Source organism: Filobasidium floriforme, assembly GCF_021052385.1.
Source record: "Filobasidium floriforme strain CBS 6241 chromosome Unknown HD553scaffold_10, whole genome shotgun sequence".
Taxonomy (NCBI): domain Eukaryota; kingdom Fungi; phylum Basidiomycota; class Tremellomycetes; order Filobasidiales; family Filobasidiaceae; genus Filobasidium; species Filobasidium floriforme.
Genome location: NW_025763631.1, coordinates 100473 through 121996, shown reverse-complemented (window position 1 = coordinate 121996; position 21524 = coordinate 100473). Strand labels below are relative to the sequence as shown.

General features: G+C 52.0%; 3 protein-coding genes across 3 annotated transcripts; 2 read left to right on the top strand and 1 right to left on the bottom strand.

The window, feature by feature from the left end:
• Positions 1 to 810: 810 nt before the first annotated feature.
• On the bottom strand, positions 811 to 2508 carry HD553DRAFT_323749 (uncharacterized protein; the record flags this gene model as incomplete). The annotated part of the gene is made up of 4 exons (XM_046181426.1): positions 811 to 1002; positions 1342 to 1736; positions 1786 to 2171; positions 2441 to 2508. 4 exons carry the CDS (start codon positions 2506 to 2508, stop codon positions 811 to 813), a joined length of 1041 nt encoding a protein of 346 aa, XP_046036770.1.
• An 11938-nt stretch (positions 2509 to 14446) lies between these two features.
• HD553DRAFT_22857 (uncharacterized protein) lies at positions 14447 to 16969 on the top strand. Its single transcript, XM_046177292.1, has 6 exons — positions 14447 to 14896; positions 15009 to 15259; positions 15421 to 15873; positions 15944 to 15986; positions 16071 to 16086; positions 16146 to 16969. Exons 1-6 carry the CDS (start codon positions 14506 to 14508, stop codon positions 16858 to 16860), a joined length of 1869 nt encoding a protein of 622 aa, XP_046036769.1. The 5' UTR covers positions 14447 to 14505; the 3' UTR covers positions 16861 to 16969.
• A 2199-nt stretch (positions 16970 to 19168) lies between these two features.
• Positions 19169 to 21397, top strand: HD553DRAFT_355004 (uncharacterized protein; the record flags this gene model as incomplete). The annotated part of the gene is made up of 4 exons (XM_046183812.1): positions 19169 to 19228; positions 19378 to 20745; positions 21039 to 21219; positions 21363 to 21397. 4 exons carry the CDS (start codon positions 19169 to 19171, stop codon positions 21395 to 21397), a joined length of 1644 nt encoding a protein of 547 aa, XP_046036768.1.
• Between the last annotated feature and the right edge of the window lie 127 nt (positions 21398 to 21524).

The window sequence follows — 21524 nt, the reverse complement described above, 5'->3', positions numbered from 1 at the left end:
ACCATTGCCACCGTAATTCCCAAATCTGCCCTTCACTATAATCTGTGACTTCTATTCCCTCTTCAAAGTGTCTTTTAGCGATCGCTTCCATCTCCTGCGGAGCGTTAACACTACTGGGATCAGGAAGTAAATCATCGATCTTCATCGATGACAGAGAAGGTAACTGTCTCGAAGACCAGTCGACGGGGTCGCTAATGGTCGAATTCCGGCGCGTATCGCAGGCAGGAGATTGCAAACTCGATGAGTTGTTGCCTTGGTATGATGAGGATCCTGGCATTGTGGAGATACTGAAGGTTGGATAATGGCGAAGAGAAGGTGTTCGAGCTGTAGTAGATGGAGCAGTAGGAATGTGATCCGACTTATTAACTAACATAAAGATCTGCAGTTCGGGCGCTCGACTGTTATATCGATCCCATTATGCTGAGTTTCATGTTATAACCCCGTGTACAGTATGTGTCTCCATCCCGCATAAAGGAGGTAGGTGACCAGGTTTCAGCATAAAACCGGGGTTTATCCGGGTGAAGAGGCTGTTTTAATCCCGACGTGATAGCTCCCCTTAACCATACTGAATGAACTTTACACAGGTCTGGACAAACGCGATCGCGAGTCTCCTTCTCGAATCTACTGCTTGTGGGAATCATCCCAAAGAGCCGTATCTGCGAGTATCTTCCAGGCTTCTCAATCATGTACGTGATCAGTTGTGGGGTACACAAAACGTATAGCTCGTCACCATATACGTCTTTGGAATGTACACAGCCGATGTGCTGAGAGCCGTGGGCACGAGAATCCTCGAAACCAGGATATGTGTTCCTAGTCTGTTTGATTGTTGTTTGTGGGCAAGACAGTCGCAAACTGATCGAGAACTACGGATTGTTCTTTCCCGTTGCCCCACCCCCACAAAAAGGCATTACCAGTGGTACAATGTGCTCGGGAATCTCGGCCTAGGGCTTTGCTGCCCATATCGGCCATGTTATATTCGGCTCTTCTTCGACCGATGCACGCCTGTACGGCCGCAGACCCTCATCGCGGTGTTTCAGCCATGACGACGTTCACGCGCGATCTTGTTGTGGGTGCGACACATTGTCATTCCCGATGCTATCGGCTTTGATTCCTTGTCATCTCGATCTTGAGCCCGACTACCCCAAGAGGCGACAACTGGAGGGATTTTAGGGTGGAAAACCCTGTATTACATTCCATGTTAAGGCTAGCTGGTGATGTTGCAGTATAGTAGGTACAGTATGAGGAAAATGTCTGAATTTGGCATCAGCGCTATAGCCCGAGTCATCGAGTTCTGGTCGACAAGAAGTACTCGGTCGCTTTGTTTGAAAGGAGGAGGAGTACCCCATCCTCAATCCATCCCTCGGGATTTCCTTCGTACTGCTGTAGCCTCTGATCTGCGGATTTTAAATCCCTGTCACCGATCAATTTGTCTTCAAGAGCTTTGTGGCACCGCCAAAGCTCTCTGTAATGGCGAATCTGATCTTCAACTGAGAACTTGGTCCCACTACCCTCCCCCGTGATGTTTGGAGTTCTGTCCAGGACTAAGCTTCTCATTTTCTCCTTCGCTTGCTCGTCGGTCATTTCGTCAATATTATCGGAGGTGGCGACACTGGATCCGCCGCGATTGTAAGAGAGACTGGGAGGGGCGAGGCTGGTCCGGTCAGTCGAATGATCCGTCGACGTGGTCGGGTCGAGAGAATCTTCAATCGTCATTGTATGTGTACTTGGTGTCTGGCCTGTACGCGATCGGCTTGTTGCAATACCCAAATCAGCTTAGGGGCACACGAATCTTCGCTTGGCATCCAGCGTTATATATGTGAGGCGCAGTAGACCAGTGCATCGGCAGTGCCAGCGGCCTTTTCCGACTTGCAGGTTCGCGATCCCATTCGACTCCATTCTTGTGCCAGGTAGATCCTTTGTTAGTACCCATTTGGTCCCTCCGTTTCTCAGGGATGTGGCGCGTCGTGCTGCGTCCTCTCGTTTCATCTTGATCGGCCGATGAGTCATCGTCCCAAGAATCGACCGGAGTGCCTTCAACATCCTTTCGCTTCAACTTTTTCAGCTTGGGAGTACGGTTGATGGTCGTCTGCTTGGCATCCGGGATGAGCAAATTGATATCGGTTATGCATGGACCATCCGAGCGATCATACCGTTTGAACGCGTATCTTCCGCTGGTAGGAATCTCGAGAGTCGCGCGAGATTAAGCCACACCCCCCGGCTCTTGGCACAGAAGTTGTCCTGCGAGATTTATTCTCTTGCTCTCTCTTGGAACCCTGTTCTTTCGTACTGAGCGGCGCAATGACACATCTGACCTGAAGGTATTGAGGAGCTTCCGGCAAGAAATTGAACCAGAAGCCTAACTTCCTTTCTCATGATGGCAAAGAAAGTTCACAAACAGCATCATCATAAAGAAAAAGAACTCATGCATATGGTGGCACACGATCGGGGGTGTTGACGAATAAACGATAATACAGTGATGCAGTGAACATTGCTATACGTCTCGACCATCGTGTGAAACAGATCGATCTATATACGTCGTTCTTTTCAAAGCTCTTCTATCCTTGCCAATCTGGTCGTCCACTGCTCTCAATGACTTGTGCAGCTTTCTTGTACATGTCGTACAAGCGACCGTGGGTTGTGGCATCCTCCCAATCACTGATGTCTTCACCTCTCCCGCACTTCATCTCCCAGGATTTCAGGTCTTCATCAGAATCTGGCACAAATTCGGGAATCACGTCAATGAGCCTGAGGCACTGCCAAATTATTCTGTAGCATGGGATCCGATGTTGGAGAGGTTGATCAACCTTGGTCAGGATATTGACTAACTTGAAGAGAGTATATACTACTTCGTAAAGTGTGGGGTCTGTGTTGGATATCGAGTTGATCACCGTTGTATAGTTTTCATGAGGATAAAATATACAAGAGGGGATCATGAAATCAGACCAGAATGGTCTGCTATATATATTATTCTGGTAGGTGGCAAGGTGCTGCGGTTTGCGGTTTGCGGTCTGCGGTTTGCGGTCGCAAGTTGCGGTTTGCGGTCGCAACTTGCGGTTGTGGTCGCAACTTGCGAGAGTGGTCGCAGATTGCTAAGCGAGTCGCAGATTGCTAAGCGAGAACAAAAGGAAAGGTGCGAAGAGTGGATGTGCTTTATTGTTCCATGCGATCTATTGTTCTGGGAGAACAATAGACGTGCGGGAGAACAATAGGATTCGACACTCCCCCTCACTCAAGCGTCCTTTGCGAAAGAGGTTGGTTTTCCCCTGAGACCCATCCCGGTGACAAGGTGATGGAATTGGTGATGGGCGAGACCTTTAGTGAGAGCATCGGCAAGGTTGTCCTGAGTTGGAACATGGGAGAGTTCAACGGTGTTGTCGAGTACCTTCTCTCTAAGATAGTGGTGTCTCATGTCGATGTGTTTGGTGCGATCATGAGCAACAGGATTCTTGGATAGTTGAATGGCAGCATTGTTGTCGTTGAGAATGGCGAGGGGACCAGAGACCGGGTGACCGAGAGATTCGAGAAGAGTGCGGAGCCAGACTGCCTGTCGGGTGGCGTCAGCGGAAGCCATGTATTCAGCTTCGGCAGTAGAGAGAGCTGTGGTTGGTTGTCGTCGCGATTTCCAGGCTACCGGTCCTCCAAAAGCACGGAAGAGGTATCCGGTAGTAGATCGACGAGTGTCCAAGCATCCGCCCCAGTCAGCATCGGCGTAGCCTAGGATGATCCTTTGACCAGAGGTAGCGTCATAGGTGAGGCAGAGTTCGATAGTGCCTTGTAGGTATCGAAGAAGGTGTCGAGCTGCATGGACGTGTTGTTTGTTCCACTTGCTGACAGTCCGAGCTAAGACTCCAGCAGCATGAGCAATGTCGGGTCTGGTGATGGTGGCCGCGTACATGATTGATCCGACCATTGCTGGATATTCCTCATGAGCGGCTTCCTGATGTTCAGTGTCGGTAGCAGGAAGAGATCGGAAGCCGGAAGGAAGGGGAGTCTTTGCCGGTTTGGAGTCAAGCATGCCAAACCTTTCCAGGACCGCCTGTACGTAGTGTTCTTGAGAGATGTAGAGTTTCCGGTTGGGCCTGTCTCAGAAGACGTTGAATCCAAGAAAGTAAGAGACCGCTCCTCCGTCAGAGCACTCAAATCGGTCGTTGAGCTTGGTCTTGAAGTCGTCCAGTTCCTGACGATTGTTGCAGGCGATGAGTTGATCATCAACATGGACGGAGAGAATGAGAAGGGTATCCTTGCTTGACCGGATGTAGAGACAGGAGTCGGCCAGAGAAGGAATGAGACCAAGAGATCGAAGGAACTTGTCGAGAGCCTGGTTGAAGCAGCGAGGTGATTGTTTGAGACCGTAAAGTGATTTCTGAAGTCGGAGAACCTTGTTGGCAGGGATATTGCTGCCCTCAGGAGGTTCAAGATGGACGAGTTCCTCTAATTCTCCGTTGAGGAAGGCGGCCTTGATGTCGACCTGATCGCAGTCCATGTCGAGGTAGTTGACCAGAGCGAGGAAGACTCGGATGGTATCCTTATGAGCAACTCCCGCATAGAGTTCGTTGTAGTCAACTCCTTCCTTCTGCAGAAATCCTTTTGCTACCCATCGAGCCTTGTAGGCGGATGGCTTCCCGGTCTCTCCGTCGATCTTTCGGGTGAAGACCCATTTGGCTCGAAGAGGTTTCGATGTAGCTTCTTGCCTATCGATGATGGACCAGACCTTGTACTGATCCATCTTGTCGAGTTCGGCTTTGATAGCCTCCTGCCATTTGTCCCACTCTGGAGATCGGTGGGCTTCCTGAAAAGTTTGAGGGATGGCCGTGGAGATGAGTGCATGGCCACAGATGACGGCGGTAGCGAGGTTTGCAGAGTATCCAAATTTGGCAGGTGGTTTGCGGACTCGTCGGGAGCCATCAGGCAGGACTGGGTTTTCCGGTGTCGGTAACGGTGCAATATCCCATCCTTTGCTCCAAATGCCGGATGACTTGTGTTTGGCCTGTGTAGCCTGTGTAGCCTGATCGCTTGGGATGGTCGTTTCATCGCCAGGCTGATCAGGTGAGTCGAGAGTATCGGTATTGTCTTCAGCCGATTGATCCTCTTCAGTTTCAGAGTCTGAGTCTGATGTTGGTTCAGGGACTATGTCAATGTCAACCTGAGTGGACTGGATTTTGGTTTCCAGTGATTTGGTGTTGGTGGAAATCTTTGGTTGTTTACCAAAGACCACATCACGAGAGATGGTGACCTTTTCGGTGCGTAGATCCCAGATCCTGTAGTTGTCGGTCCCCTCAACGTAAGAGAGTAGTTGCCCTTCTTTGTAGCGAGGGTGAAGTTTGTTGGTGTTGTTATGGTCACGGAACCAGAGCTCACAGCCAAAGGGTTGAAGGTGCCGGGAGTTGACTTCACGTTGCCTCCAGAGATCCTCCGGGATATGCTTGTCGGATCCTGTGGGAGCCCGGTTCCTGGTGTAGATGGCGTAGTTTGCCGCTTCGGCCCAGAACTTGTCATTGAGTCCGCTATCGATTAGGAGCGTTCTTACCTGATTGAGAATGGTAAGGTGCGCCCTTTCAACTCTACCGTTCTGAGCATGAGCGGCAGTTGGAACAAAGTGATGCTCGATGCCCTTTGCTTTGAGGTAGTCACGAAGAGCATGTGACTCGAATTCTCCTCCTTGATCCGATCGGATGGTCTTGACCGTGCAGTCCAATTGATTCTCAACTAGGTTGATATAGTCAATCAATGCCTGTCGGGTCTCAGACTTCTTCTTGAGAAAGCTGAGGTTGACCTTCCGAGTGTGATCGTCGTAACAGGTAAGGAAGTAGAGGGATCCTCCAATGGAAGGGGTTCGAGCTGGTCCCCAGAGATCGACATGGATAGACTGGAGTGGTTTGCTGGCTCGGATGTTGGAAGCAGGAGCGGGAAGTCGAGATCCTTTGCCTTGGATGCAGGCTGAGCATTGGAAACCGTAGATATCTTTTCCAACTTTGGCCCAGTCCACTGTCTTGTCGAGTCTTCCTTCTTTGCCAAGCTGAACCACCGAGCGAACATTGAGGTGACCAAGTCTGCGGTGCCAGTGGTAGAGGATGTTCTCCTCTGTGACGTTATTGGTGGCCGTGATGAGTGCAGCCTTGTGTCGAATAGGAGTGCTTGCCGGATCGAGGACAAACAAACCATCTTGTCGTGTTGCTGTGATGACCGGTTTGCTGGGTCCATCTTCAATAGTGTTGAGGATCGCTTTGTCTTTTGCAAAGGTCCAAGAGTGTCCGTTGGTGCTCTGTGCGGCACCAACACTCAGAAGGTTCCGTCCCAGTTCGGGTACGTGAAGAACATCGTGTAGTGTGATGTTTGGTAGTTTGAGTTGTCCGCATTCTCTGGCGGTGATGTTGGCGCCGTTGCCTATGGTAATGTTTGCCTGGATCGGTAGTTGTTTGATTCCAGTGAGTAGGTGTAAAGCCCGGGAGTGACCCCCGATGGGGGTCCCCCTGGACAGGCTGACGGGACGCAGGAATGAGGCAAGGTATGGGTAGACATCTAAATGTAATAACGGATGTAGAGCTATTACAGAGGTACTAGTTCTACATCCAAACAACAACACCGAAAAGTACCCCCGACGGGAGTCGCATACGGGAGTCGCGTACGGCGCGTCCGACGCGTCACGTGACCGCTATAACAGGATCCCCCTCCTAGATGCGAGCTCCGAACGCATCAAGCGTCGGCGTACTCTTGTCGACCGGGCTGGGGTAGATGAGGGTAGCGTTTGTGAAACGCTGCGACGACCTTGTCGTCGTGATCGAATTCGGCGGGGCTAACCCACTCGTTCGACTCGTCCCCGTACCCTTCGAATCGGACCAGGTATTGGGTTTTCTTCCCGGACCTTCCAGATCGTAACGCCTTCGAGTGTACGATCTCGGACACAACATACCCCAAGTCGCCGTTGTCGAGGACTTCGGGGGTAGGTGGCTCGACCACCTCTCTTCCTTCCAGTTCGTTGGCCCGATAGGGGATGAGCAACGACACGTGGAAGACGGGATGCACCCGGCGTAGCTGCGCGGGGAGTTCCAGTCTCCTCGCCATCTTGCTCTGGCCGATGACTTCCGTGATTCGGAAGGGCCCCAGCGTCTTCATCGAGAGCTTCTGGCTGGGGCGCACCGACGTCAAGTTCTTGGTAGATAACATTACCAGGTCCCCTACGTTGTAACCCTCGTCAGGGACGGCGGTACGCTTCCGATTTGCGTACTTCGCCATGTCTTTCCGCGCCTGTTCCAGCGCCTCCTTCACCGACTTGTAGATCCCGTCGAGTCGGTCTCGGTACTCCCCCGCCGATTCCACCGCCTCTTCCCTAGTGCCGGGCACTGGCAGGGAGAAGGTATGTTCCCTTCCCTCGGACGCCATGAATGGCGACATCCCGATGGCAGAGTGCTTCGCGTTGTTGTACGCGAACTCCGCCATGGAGAGTAACTCCGCCCAATCGTCTTGGAGGAAGTTGACGTACGACCGCAAGTACTGCTCCAAGGTGGAGTTACTTCGCTCGGTCTGTCCGTCCGTCTCCGGGTGGAACGCCGTGGAGTAACTATTCTCCACGTTCGCCATGCGGCACAGATCTTTCCAGAAGCGCGAGGTGAACAACGTACCTCGATCCGAAATGATCTGCTTCGGGAACCCATGCAAGCACACCCATCGGTCAAGGAATAACCGCGCCAAGAATGTGGCGTCGTTATCCTTTCGACAAGCGACGAAGTGCGCTCGCTTGCTGAACCGATCGACGATCACCAGGATCGAATTGGACCCCATAGACTCGGGCAGGTCCGTGATGTGATCCCAAGTGATCGATTCGTATGGTCCCGCCGGTACCGGCAGCGGCGCTAGTTCGCCGACAGGCTTCATTCGGGGTCGCCGGTTGCGCTGACATATGCTGCAGCTAGCGACGTACTCCCCGATCCACTTCGCCATCCCAGGCCAGTAGAAGTCCCTACCGGTCAGCTCCACGGTCTTGTCCCGCCCCCAATGGCCGGCGGCCTTCCCGTCATGTAGGCGCTTCATCAGCTCTACCTTGATGTTCCCCGCGTTAGGAACATACACCAACCCGTTGTACAGGAGAACCCCAGTGGGGCTCAAGCTGTATCGCTCATTCGCCAAGGTCCCCGCCTTGAGCTGCGCTACGAGCTCTTTCGCCACCGGGTCGTCCTGCGCCGCCGGTATCAGCGCTTTCACCATCCAATCGCCCAGTGCGGGGATGGTGCCATTCAACCGCAAAGGCGGTCGTTCAACCGGGCTACACCCTTCAGGGGGTGCGTCTCCGACAGGCCGGAGCAGAGTCTCCGCTCGCTTCGGTTCTGTCTCCTCCATCAACTCTTCCCGACGACTCAACGCGTCGGCCTTCCCGTTCTCCGTTCCCGGCTTGTACTCCAGGGTGTAGGAGATCTGGTTCAACAGCTGCGACCATCGCGCCTGCCGTTGGGACAATACCTTGTCCCTCTTGAAATACTCCAAGTTCTTGTGATCCGTGAGGATCCGAACGGGGTACTTGTTGTCGAGATAATGTCGCCATATCCGACTGCAATAAACGATGGCCAACAGTTCCCTGTCGTGCACATCGTAGTTCCTCTCGGCGGGCGTCAGACTCTTTGACATGAACGCTACCGGGTGGAGCTTCCCATCGTCCCCTACCTGGGACATCACCGCGCCGATCGCTCCAGAGGAAGCGTCGGTCTCGAGCACCACTTGGCGCTCCTCGTTGTAGTGCGCCAATATAGGCGCCTGGGTGAAGGACTCCTTCAATTCCCGGAACGCAGCGTCAGCGGCTGCCGTCCAGGAGTACTTCACCCCTTTCTTCGTCAGGGCCGTCATTCCCTGAATCTTCTTGGAGTAGTTCTGGATGAACCTCCGATAATAGTTTGCAAATCCTAAAAAGGACTGCAGTCCCCGAATGTTCTTCGGGGGGGCCCAGTCCAAAACGGACTTGACCTTGGAGGGGTTCATACTGACCCCCGTCGGGGCAATATCGTACCCCAAGAATTCGGTAGCCACCGTATCAAACTCACACTTCTCTGCCTTCGCATACAGGCCATTTGCCTGCAGCCTCTTCATAACCTCCTTGACCTGACCGTCATGGGTCTCCTGGTCGGAGGAGTAAATAAGTATGTCGTCGAGGTAAACGACGACGCACACATCCAAAAGGTCCTGGAAAACCTCGTTCATCCACCGCTGAAAGGTAGCGGGGGCGTTGGTCAAGCCGAACGGCATGACCAAACATTCGAACAGACCGAAACGTGTAGTAAACGCGGTCTTCCAAATGTCTTCTTCTTTTACGCGTAGCAGGTTGTACGCGCCTCGGAGGTCCATCTTCGTGTAGACCTTCGCGCCCTTCAACCTGTCTAGCGTCTCTGAGATGAGGGGTAGGGGCGTCCTATCCTTCACCGTAATGTCGTTAAGGCGACGGTAATCGATGCACATACGCATCTCGCCGCCTTTCTTCGGTACGAACAGTACCGGGCTCGAACAGGGCGACTTCGACGGCCTGATGAACCCCTTCTCCAAATTCTCTTTCAACCACTTCTTTAGCTCCTCGCTTTCCCGCTGGGAGTGGTTGTAGAGCTTCTGGTACGTCGGCGACGTACCGGGCTTGAGTTCGATCGCATGGTCGATCGATCGCGTCGGGGGCAGTGTATCTGCCTTCGTCTTGGAGAACGCTCCAAGATGTTCATGATACTTCTCCGGTACCATGTCCCTCAGCTTCTCCATATACTCAGGAGGATCCAGATCGTCCTGGAACGAGTCCGTGGGTTTGACGTCCCAATCCCACAGGTCCGGGCGCCTCGCCCGCTCGTCGTCCTCCCGGGTCATTTGCATCTGCGCGACGACCAAATCCTCCGTGATTGACCCCTTCATTTTCTTGAACGGGTCGATCCCTCGTGTCTCCACTTCTACTTCGTCCGGAGCATACACCGTCTCGGGCCTCTTGAGGCATCCCGTGCTGATGCAGACATCCCCGAACGTCACCGCGTTGGAGTCCCATTGGATATGCGGATTGTGTCTCCGCAGCCAAGGGATACCTAGTACGACCGGGTACCCACTCAAATCGGTGAGGTGGAACTCGGTCAGCTCCAGGTGCACTCCCGTACGTACCAGCGTACGAGCCTTCTGGGTGATCCTTCCTCCCTGGATCTCCCGACCATCGATCACCGTCACTACCCGCGGCGTCTCGAGGTCCGTTACGTCGAATCCATGTAACGACGCGAATGTCCGATCCATGAACATCCCGGTCGCTCCCGAATCCAACAACATGAGTGCTTGGACCGGCACTCCTTCCGGGTAGAACACTCCTACCAACGTCAGATGGCTATCTGGACCGTTGGGTACTCCGCTTGCACCCAGCTGCAAGGGGATCCGGCTACCTCCTCGTGCTCCCCCATTCGGGGTCCTTTGATGATCCGTTATTCTGTAAAGCCCGGGAGTGACCCCCGATGGGGGTCCCCCTGGACAGGCTGACGGGACGCAGGAATGAGGCAAGGTATGGGTAGACATCTAAATGTAATAACGGATGTAGAGCTATTACAGAGGTACTAGTTCTACATCCAAACAACAACACCGAAAAGTACCCCCGACGGGAGTCGCATACGGGAGTCGCGTACGGCGCGTCCGACGCGTCACGTGACCGCTATAACAGTAGGTTCCTGTCGTGGACCATGTGATGAGTGGCTCCAGAGTCTATGACAATGTCGAGTGCAGACGAGTGGGCCAGAAGGGCATTGTGATCGATGGTGATGCTTGCCATGAAAGCAGAGCCGGCGTTGATGCCATGATGTTGACTCCTGTTGCTTACGAGTGCGGCAATGTTGGCACTGTTGTTTGTGTACCTGTTGGCGTTGTTGCCGGTACTGAAGTTGGCGGGCTTGGTGAAACAGTTTGCTGTTGAGTGTCCATTCCTTTGATGGAACTCGCAGAAGGCATTCTCGTCAAAGGGAGATCGAGGAATGAACTTCTTCTTGTTTCCGGTGCCGCCGATGTTGTTGTTGTTGTTCCGTGCTTGTTGACGGGCAGCGATGAGTGCCGTAGTCTCAATTCCTTCTTCCTGAACAATCCTTCTCCTGTACTCGGCTCGGACGGCATCGATGACGTCCTGCGAGTGAAAGTCCTCCTTGAGATAATAGGTCTGAATGAGGGTTTCATAGGAAGAAGGAAGCGACATGAGGATGGCAAAGGCAAAGTCCTTGTCGTCCATCCGGGATCGGCCAGAGACGGTGATAGCGGAGTAAGCCGACTTGAGCTTTCCGGTATGGACAGTCGGATCTTCTCCTTCCGCGAGTTGGGATCGCCAGATGATCGCAAGAAGTTCAGCCCGCCTGGATCCCCTTGCGGCCGAGTAGGTTTCCTGAAGATGTTTAAGTAATCTTTCAGAAGCAGAAGGAAGCGTTGCTCTGTACTCATCGGTGTGAGCGGAGTCCCTTTGGACGAGAGCGTGCCAGGTTGAGAGGTGAGACGGGAGGTTGTGATGGACAAGCTGACTGAGGCTTCCGTCGATGATTCCGAAGGCCTTCTTGTCTTTCTTGATCCATTTCGCAAGTTCCTCGGCTGTAGCTGGAGTAGTTACCGTAGTAGAGGTAGTGGTTGGAGCGTTGTCCGTGCCGGCGGTGGCAGCCAAGGTAGTGATAGGTAGGGTATTAGGTCGAGGAATAGTTCCATCAACAATGTCGTCCAGATCCTTATCGATCAAAGTGTTTTGAATCGAGCGGGACCATTCCGCATAATTGTCAGGACCCTCAAGGTAGGTACGCTTGGTAATCTTGAGAGTATCGAGGTCGAGACTGTCGGCCATGATGAAACTAAGTCGATGTTGAAGAGGGTTGGTTGATGTAAACTAAGGTAATAGCCCGTTGAGCTCCGTTGGTAGAGCAGCCGACTCTTAATCTGTTGGATATCGAGTTGATCACCGTTGTATAGTTTTCATGAGGATAAAATATACAAGAGGGGATCATGAAATCAGACCAGAATGGTCTGCTATATATATTATTCTGGTAGGTGGCAAGGTGCTGCGGTTTGCGGTTTGCGGTCTGCGGTTTGCGGTCGCAAGTTGCGGTTTGCGGTCGCAACTTGCGGTTGTGGTCGCAACTTGCGAGAGTGGTCGCAGATTGCTAAGCGAGTCGCAGATTGCTAAGCGAGAACAAAAGGAAAGGTGCGAAGAGTGGATGTGCTTTATTGTTCCATGCGATCTATTGTTCTGGGAGAACAATAGACGTGCGGGAGAACAATAGGATTCGACAGTCTGCGCGAGTTGTGATGCCAATCTAGCTGAGAAACCATCACCGTCAGCGGGTGATGAAAGCGAGACTTCTCCTGTGTCGGATGTGTCGCCTGAGGAGAGAGCCTGGGTAGATATAGTTTTAGAGCTTCTTGATGTACACTGGGCTGAAGGTTAAAGGTCTTGTCTGAGACTGAGTCCTTGCTGATTTGAGAAAGACTGGGGCCGGGTAGTGTCTCATCAGAAAACGGACACCAAAGGCATCAGTTGTAAGAAAGATCTGCGTCGCGATGACATGGAGTTCTCTGCGAGACGGCACGCCATTATAATACAAGACATTGGGAAAGTGCCATAATGTACAAGGATTTGCCATGTCACATATGTACATCAACGCGGCCGCGCCATGATTCATTGCCCTCCGAACACAGTATCGCACCTTTGGGCCTGGTATATGGCATGGTGGAACCCGGTCCTGTAAGCATTGTACCAACCCTTCAGATGCAAGCAGATCCGGGCTGGACATGCTTGGTGGAAGGCGCTGGGAGCGATGGGATGGCCGGATCTCGACCATTCTGCCAGCGTGTGACCCCACCTGTCAAGTTCCCCCTTCATGCCTTCGTCATGCGTTTTTTGCGCACTGAATCCTCTGTCCTGATCGAATTCGGGGATTGTGACCCCTTCACTCCTGGCCTCTCGGATATGCTGTAGGACGGCGACGCTTTCAGTGTGCCTGTCGACCCATTCGGCGAAAGATCCGGGCTGAAGTACAAGCTGCTTGGTGATTGGGTGTAGATCGACCCAGTTGAGGAGATTGGGCTTGAACATGTATTGGCCTGTCGGTGCTTGAGTCCATGCGGATTCGAGGAGACTGCGTGTACCGCTCAATACGAACGAAGAGCCATTTTTGGTAGTCAGGATGTGGCTGGTGTCATCCCGCTCGTGTTCGAAGAGGGTGGAAGCCATGGAATTAGCCGTAGATTGTCGTTCTTGCGCCATGATGTATTGAACCGATACTGTGATCCTTGAAATTGTTCTTCGGTGGAACTTGCAACCCAAAGTGAATGCAAAAACAGGAAGGCTCGAGACGAGGCAGGCAGGTAAACCAGACTATATATATTCGGAGCGGGGTTCATTTCGGTGTAGAGCACGCAAGGGTTATCCTTTCATCAAGACCCTTGATCGAGTCACTCCAACTCAAAGCGTTTCAAGTCCAGAAGAAACGGTCGCTTCTGAGGAGGCGCTGAATGTCGTTGTAATTCTACGGCCACGAGACGCTGGAACTGTCAACATGTGTAGCTTACTGTCTGGGCCTCTCAGCTCGCGTTCGAAGAGGATGGACCATCGCCTTGTACATGCAGCAATTCCAGGTTCGTGTTGGACATCAAGTTGATCACCACCGTGAAGTTTGCACGAAGATGTGACTGCAAGGCAATCCTCGTGCCAGAAGATTGAGAAGAGTATATATCAGGAAGAGCTAGAGATCAGAATAGATGGAGTCTGTTGGCAAATGATTGCTGTCAGTCGGCAGGTGACGACGCAAGACTCAAAGAGGAAGGAGTAAGAAGTAAGGTGAAACACCGGGGAAACAAAGACAAGGTGCGCGAACGTGCTATTATTCTGGTGACTATAATTCCCAGGACAATAGGCACACGCAAGATAATTCGTTGCAACAACTTCTTTGCATATGGCCATTGTTGTGATCACGAATCATACTCAATGGCAGAAGATCTAAGATAAGAACCGATATTGTTATTAATTGTACATCAATTCATGGTTGGTATCAGTATGACTCCTGGTTATAGGGACCCCCGAAGCATACTTCTGATCTCATTTGCAAAATTTTGTCCTCTCATCGTCTTTTGCGGTCTCTCGATTCTACTCCAGGAACAAACAGTAAATCCCTTCCCTTACGCGCAGACTTGTTTTCGGCACGAAGGAAGACAGCTTATATTCCTCTCCTCGACTGTACCTCGGGTATTGGGCAATTGGTGACCTCGCTTCTCGAGGGCCCCCCCTCGAAGCTCACGACGACTTCACAAGACTATTTGCCAAGTTTCAGCGCAGAGGAGCGATGTTTCAAGTATTGGCAACCTGAAACGCTTATCCGTGATTGGCTCGATCGCGACATCGGACTTGACCGATCGAGCGACACGTCACAGTCGAGAAGTTAAATCGACAACCATATTCTATATAGCTCGAAAGACCTTGTTCCACATCGACAAACACCTAGCTAGACAACCTCTATGATCTAGCCTACCAGACCATCGAACTCTCCAGCCATGCCCGAACAGAACGATACCCCAATTCCGGCATCTCTGGCTTCCCCACACGCCCTAACATCTTACCATACATTCCACTCCGATCTACCCCCCTCGAACGTCCCGGAAGGGTATTACCGGTTCCATCCACACCTCAAACCAGAGACTTTTCCTGAGACGAAGATTGTCGGGCTGTTGGCTTGTCAACGGGACCCGTATTTGAGGGAGTTGAAAGGGGTGGAGATTGTTCAGGCGAAGAAAGCGGAGGCAGGGAAGAAGGGGAAGGATGAGAGGAAGAAAAAGTCGAAATTGAAGGGGGATGAGAAGAAGGAAGATGCGGATGGTGATGAGAAGGTGGTAGAGGGTGAGGTTTGGGAGGTCGAGTTGAAGGATACGGTTTTGTTTCCCGAAGGTCGGTCGCTGTCTTCCTTCTTGTCTCCGCTCTTACTGAACCTACTTGGTAATCATTTCGTCACAACCTGTCTACTGATCCCAACAACTCTCTCGCCTGACCGAACACTCAGGCGGCGGACAACCTAACGACACAGGCACTTTCACTATCCACCCTTCTTCAACCTCACCCTCCGACTCTAACGCTCTCGAACCCATCGAGCTGAAAGTGATCAACGTACAAAGAACAGGACTATCCGCCGTACATCATGTCCTCGTCCCCAAAGATCTGCAAGCGAAAGTAGGTAGTGGGGATGTAGGGGAGATCTTGAAGCCGGGAGCGAGGGTTGATATGAAGGTTGATTGGGAGAGACGGTGGGACCACGTACGTCATTCTCCATTTTCTCTCATATCGTCTTGGTCATATCTTCAACTCTTACATCCTTATCCGAACCCCCTGTTTGGTATCATAACCGTGACGTGCCATACGAGCGAAAACGACGCTGATACCCGTATTGAAATTGCATTTGATGGGATCCCGAATAGATGACCCAACATACAGCACAACACCTCCTCTCAGCCCTCCTCGATACGCACTTCTCCCTCCCTACTCTCTCTTGGGCGCTCCCAGCTCATCCTTCTACCGACCCTTGTTATGTCGAACTCCCACGAGGGCTCAGTAAGGAGGAGGTGGAGAAGGTGGAAGGGATGTGTAATGAGCTTGTTACCCGGGCATGGGGAGCGAGAGCCGGGTTGGCGGAAGATGGTGGAAAGGAAGAAGGCGGTGTTAAAGGGGATACGAGGGTTTGGATTGAGAGTCGGTTACAGGGCCAGTCGAGTGTCGCTCAGAGTGGGACGGTAACTCCAGCTCGGACGGATGCGGGGGAGGTTCCCGGAGATGTGCAAAAGGAGATGGAAGGTCTTGGGCTCGGTGCCGAGGGGGGTGTGGTGGAGTATGGGGATAGGGAGAGTAGGGGGTTGCCTAAGGATTATGAGGGGGTGAGCCGGTAGTTGTTATCTTGGAACGCTAGTCTTCCGGGGGGATACTGATCGGGATGACGGTGTGCAGGGTGTAATTCGAACGGCGGTCATCGATGGGATTGACCGGAGCCGTAAGTCGAGGCTTTTCCGGTGCGAAGGAAGAGGTGTATTGATTTCCCCGCTGTCTTTCTGCCTTGCAATTCCGGTTCGAACAGTGTGTTGCGGCACCCAGTGAGTTCCCCCACCTCGCTACAGACAGATTCTGAGCTGACTTTTGTTACTCTCGCCAGTCAACCTTACCTCTCCAAGATCCAGATTATGCACGTCCTCCCGACCACCGCCTCCAAACCATCCCCCAAACCGACACGCCTGTACATGGTCGCCGGGGCCCGGGCTCACCGACACCTTCTACAGGCGTCGAAACAGCTGACGACGACTAGTATCCCGCTGGGATGTGCGAGGAACGAGGTTGCTATGCGGGTCGCGCAGCGGGAAGAACAGCGGAAAGAGGCGACCCGGCTCGAGGGACGGTTGAGGGAGGCCTTAGCTAGAGCTGAGGGTAGGGCGATCAGCTGGAAACAGGACGCAGAGGGGGTCTGGAGGGCCAAGGTCGAACGCAGCGAGGAGAGCACGCATGATTTCGAGTTCATGCAATTGCTCGCGAATCATGCGCAGGATCACCTCATCAACGAGATCGCCACCTCGTCCTCGCCTGCCCAAGGGAAAGGGTCGTCTTCGCCCTCCTTTGTCCTGGTCGTCGTCTCCAATCCGGATCCGGTCTGGCTCAACAAGACGCACCAGGCAGGAGGCGCGTTCTTGCAGATAACGTCGAGCCCACCTGATCTGGCAAAACAGGCAGGAGACGGCGTGAAACTGGCGTTGGACGGTTTGGGGGTCAAGGGGCGGGTGAAAGGAGGTGGTGCGAAGGGGAAGTTCATGGGCAAGGTCGCTGGGGGTTGGTCGGCGCGTGATGCCGATGCAGCCAAAGGTGTGGTGGGAGAGTGAGGAGGCGGAGCTGTGTATTGCGTGTGAGTGCGTTTCTTGCTGTAAAACGAGTACTCCTTTCACTCGAGCACGCCTCGTTCAGTCGTCTTCCATCCGCATATAAGATGAAATCTGCATGTACGAAAGATAATTCAATATAGGGTCTTGTCCCAAGCGACGTTTCCCTCATCGCAACAATCTCTCTTGACATCGATCACTTCGTATTTGAACTCGTCAACATGCACGGCGACGATAGTTCGCGTAATTCGCGTAACGATATTTACACTGCGCTGCTCGATGCTCTTCCCGAAGGACAAGTCGAACGGTCTGATGCCGTCTCCTCCGACCAGACTTTGACTTTCTCCGGGCAGCTGTCTTCAAACCTATCTGAATTGTGAGTGAGCATAGGCACAGTCTTCCGATCCGGACAAGCAAGCTGATGGAATTGCCCGGTGCTCTGTGTTGCTGTCGAACATTCATAGAGCAAGGACATCGCCAAAGTCCTCGCCCTACGCTCACATGAGTAGCCGCGAGGAAAGTGCTTTCGAAGTGGAGGATGCACAGCAATTCCGCGCACTGTTCTGCTCTCGCATACTACCAGATCCTTTCCAGTCGAACGACTCTGGTATCCGTCACGCCTATAGGCGCTGGGATGCATCCCGGCGTAGCCTTCACGAATCGTACCTCATGGGATTGTCATACGTCTCGTTCGACCAGGCAAAAGATCTAGCAATCCACGCGCTGCAAGTTTACAGAGCCAAACTCCAACATTACAGGTATCAAAAGCATGCTGTCTCTCCCGCTTTGATCGTGGCAGTGGAGATGTGTATCACCTTAGTGAACGGCGTTACAGAAAATACTACACGTCCACTGCAGTCGTTCATACAACAGCGCAAGATAGTCAATGATTTCGAGGCCAAATGGCGGGAGCACTTCGAGAATGCGCACGAAGAGCACGCAGCACGAGCCTTGGACAATAGTGTTGCGCTTCGTTCGCTTGCCGAATCCAGGAGCTGGAATACAAGCGCGAGAGACGTCCAAGCGTCAAGCTTGTCACTTTCTGATTACAATAGTCTGGTGGCGAACAGTATCGCGAGCTTGAATCCTCCATCCACTCGATCCCAAGCTTTCTTTTCATCCCCTGCTCAAGAACAGTATGTAGTATGGAGTTTACGATTGTGCATGAGACCCGCTGATACTGTCTTTTCGCCGTTCAGGACGGACATGCAACGGTTCCTCAAAGTGTTATCAAATTGCGTCAGCCTGAAAGGACGCGTCTGGCAGCCGCCTCCCAAGAGCTGGTCACATAATGGAAGAGAGAAGTATAGCCGCAATTGCGCAAACTATGGGAAGAAACACCTGGCTATGCGGCGCTACCAGGAGCTTGTGCTAGACACCCGGGAAGGAAACCAGCTCATACCTTTGGCTGCGCTCGAATGCATCGTGGATCTTATCAGAGCGACACTAACCCTGTATCGAAACATATTTCGGAATGGACTGGAGAAAGCTTGGGAGACCCCCAACCTTGAAGTACTCGAGAAGGCATGCGAATGCATTCAATACAGGCTTGCTCATCTCAGCATAATTGCAAAGGGGCATGCTGGTGAGAATTACCGGTGCATCTGCGACATGCAAGGCCATCGCGATCAGTCTTTGAGCGAGTACAGAAACAACATCCCTGCTTGTGTGGAAATCATGTGGGAGGAGTTGCATCGATTCCATGGCCGCTTCCAGATGGAGCTGCCGGAACTCGCCAAAGACTTTTCTGTAGCACGATAGTTGCCCTGTTTGTTCCCTAGCTGCAACATTTTCCAAATGTATACATTTTGGTATATCTGGGGAGCGGGATGGAAGTGAATTTCTTTCGCTGACCTTTTCAAGTTCCAGGTGTTGTGCCTTCCTACTGTTCCTACCAGCAGATTACACGTCTCGATACAATGTTTTCTCGACGTGCTTTCGTACAGTAACTCTGTTTTCCACCTGCCTACACAGCTTTTGGTAACGATTTGAGATTGACAGGGTACCGACAAACCTTTTCTTGTGAGGATATATAGCGCTCATCTCATTGCCTTTCTGCAAGGACGGCAGTTTGCCGATCTATTAAAAGGCGCTCATCGCCGTCAGTTGCTAATCGGTACAAGGCGTGGGCTTAAAAGATGCCTCTCGAGAAGCTTGGAAAAGAGGTTACTCCTTTCATCTGAACGGCGAGACACCTCTTGGTGGGCATTCATCTGTTAACATATAAGCAATTGCCTCCTTCGCTTTTCCCATCTCGATCGACGGCTAGGCGCGCTGCAGCAACGTCCATACAGAGAACATCGACGACAACATGAAGCAATCATCCTCACCAGAGCTTTCCACTTCTTCAGGAAGCCAGGCACGAACAGAAGTAAGTATTGGAGTTTATCTTGCTGATCACCGAGACCGTATCGATGTCTGACTGAGGATCGCTTCGTCCTGAACACCAATCATCGTTCTTGTCTTCGTGAGTGCCTACACTTAATCAAGCTTCTTCGATATGGGCGGGACGTCTGACAGTATACGATCGTTTCTAGTACGCAGCGGTCGATTACAAACACGGAATTTTCGCTAGGTCCTTCATATGCCACTACCTTACCGGATCACAGTGGTATAGACGTTGCCGAGCCGAAAGATGCATTGGCAGCCCTGTTCGCTTCTACCATCTTCCCAGATCCGTTCAAATTTGAAGATCAGATTACTATACAGGATGCGTATCTGGCTTGGAGATCTTTACGTGATAGTGTCGAGCAGGCATACAGAAGAGATTTATCTGAAGTCCCCTTCGGACAGGCAAAGGACCTAGCAATGCTGACATTGGGAGTTTATGCGGCAAGACTCCAACACTACAATATGCTAGGTTTTCAAGTCTCGCCTGAGCTGTCTCTGATCTTAGCAGCACACCTTCAGGGCATGGAGCTGATGACGGAGAACCCCGACGATCCCGTACAATCGTTCAAGGCGGTGCGCGCAGTCGTAACGATCTTTGAATTGCAATGGGAAAAAGCAGACTTTGCGCTTGTTCACCAGCGCCCTCGTGAACAAAGGATCTACCTGGAGGCTGTAGAGTCTCCGGCAAACAGTGAGGGCGCTTCGGAACTTGGAAATACTCTCGCAACCTCATATGTTATGAATCAGACGACACTGAATTTGTGGGTTAACACTGATGGTGCCGATGCAACTTCGACAAATTTCGGTCGAAGCCTCTTGAGCGGCAATCAGGATGAACGGAGCGCCACACAGCAATCTCTTAGGGATCATTTCGATATGATGGGTGGCTTTGTAGAGCAGACTGCTGGAAGTCTCAAGTCTTCTGTAGCCGCCGACTCTTTCACGAAACTGCAAGCAAGTGGTTCAATCGCACACGAAGGAAACGTCAAGCCCTTGCTGCTCGGCGATATGATCAACGATCCCAGACCTCCAAAACGCGGAAATATGTCTTACCCGCTATCACGTGCTCACGCTACCATACATGAAGCAGTATACACACAGAATCGCAGGGAGTTTCAACTCCCAGTGTCCTATGAACATTGGAGACGATTGAGGAAATCGACAGAATCCCGTTTTTTTGACTATCGATATGGATACCAATATCTGAGTATGGTGGTGGATCGGTGTAGGGTATATCTGAACACTCTCGAGTGGCACCAGAACTACAGACTGGTCAAAGAGCCGCAGTATCATGTTATTGTTAAGCGAAACGTCGTGTGTATTTTGCACATGGCTGTAAATCTGAGGAACAAAGAGGATCATAGTTGCGAGTGCAGAGTTTTCAATCAGGATCACAAAGTGAATGGAACTACATACTATTCCTTCGGCAGCATCAGCAGGACTTTCCAGGCTTTAGGCGATTTAGAAATCATACTGGAGAAGCTATACGAAGCCAACGTGAGGAAGGTTCAGGGGAGGAGAAGGGGCCGCTAGCTATAAACTCATTGAACGCTTCGGATCGACAATCTAGTGGTCCGGGTGTCACTACTTCTGTGAAAGGCTAGAATGTTCTATCGACGTGTACTTTTAGATTGAATTGTATTGCCACATCTTGTTGTACCCGATATTCGCGATTTGTTTTCTATCCTGCGTGAGACTCACGAATATTGACCTGCTCATTTCCCAATTCCTAAGAGAATCCAGGTCGATTTTACTAGTTAAGCGCGGCGATCGCCCTTCGTTTCACGTAGCGCGGTCGTCTTACGAACCGCTCGCAAGCCAAACTTTCGGCCTACCACACTCCATATTACGAATCCACTGCAATCGCAGTGAGGAGGGCAGAACGATCTCACCTCATGGTCTGTGTGTTTACGGAAGGTGCCGGACACTCCGTTCGTCGAGTGTACGAGAAGGTACCTGCGCTCAGCAAGAGTAAGTCGCTGGTGTATACCACAAGGTAGCGATTTCACTTTCAGCTTCAAGATGGCACATTCGGAACGGTCGAAGCGAGATGCGGTTTCCGCAGATACAGACCTAATAGCGTCTCCGTATCTACACTGAGTACGGCATCGTAGCTCAATCCCATGATCTCTTCGTCAAACCGCTCTAGGGCCCTGTCCCCCAGAGACGCCGAAATAACATGAAAGGAGTTGCGTTCATCGATGATGCCAGCAGTCGCGATTGATCAAGTGATTATGACTTGGAGTGTAGAATCACCTGCAGGCCTTCCTTTGTTT

Bases quoted from the DNA above. Each gene is read 5' to 3' on its own strand.
- HD553DRAFT_22857 (XM_046177292.1), top strand. From the start codon at position 14,506: ATGCCCGAACAGAACGATACCCCAATTCCGGCATCTCTGGCTTCCCCA. The intron at 14,897-15,008 runs GTCGGTCGCTGT...CCGAACACTCAG, and splicing joins TACGGTTTTGTTTCCCGAAG to GCGGCGGACAACCTAACGAC. The intron at 15,874-15,943 runs GTGAGCCGGTAG...GACGGTGTGCAG, and splicing joins TGCCTAAGGATTATGAGGGG to GGTGTAATTCGAACGGCGGT.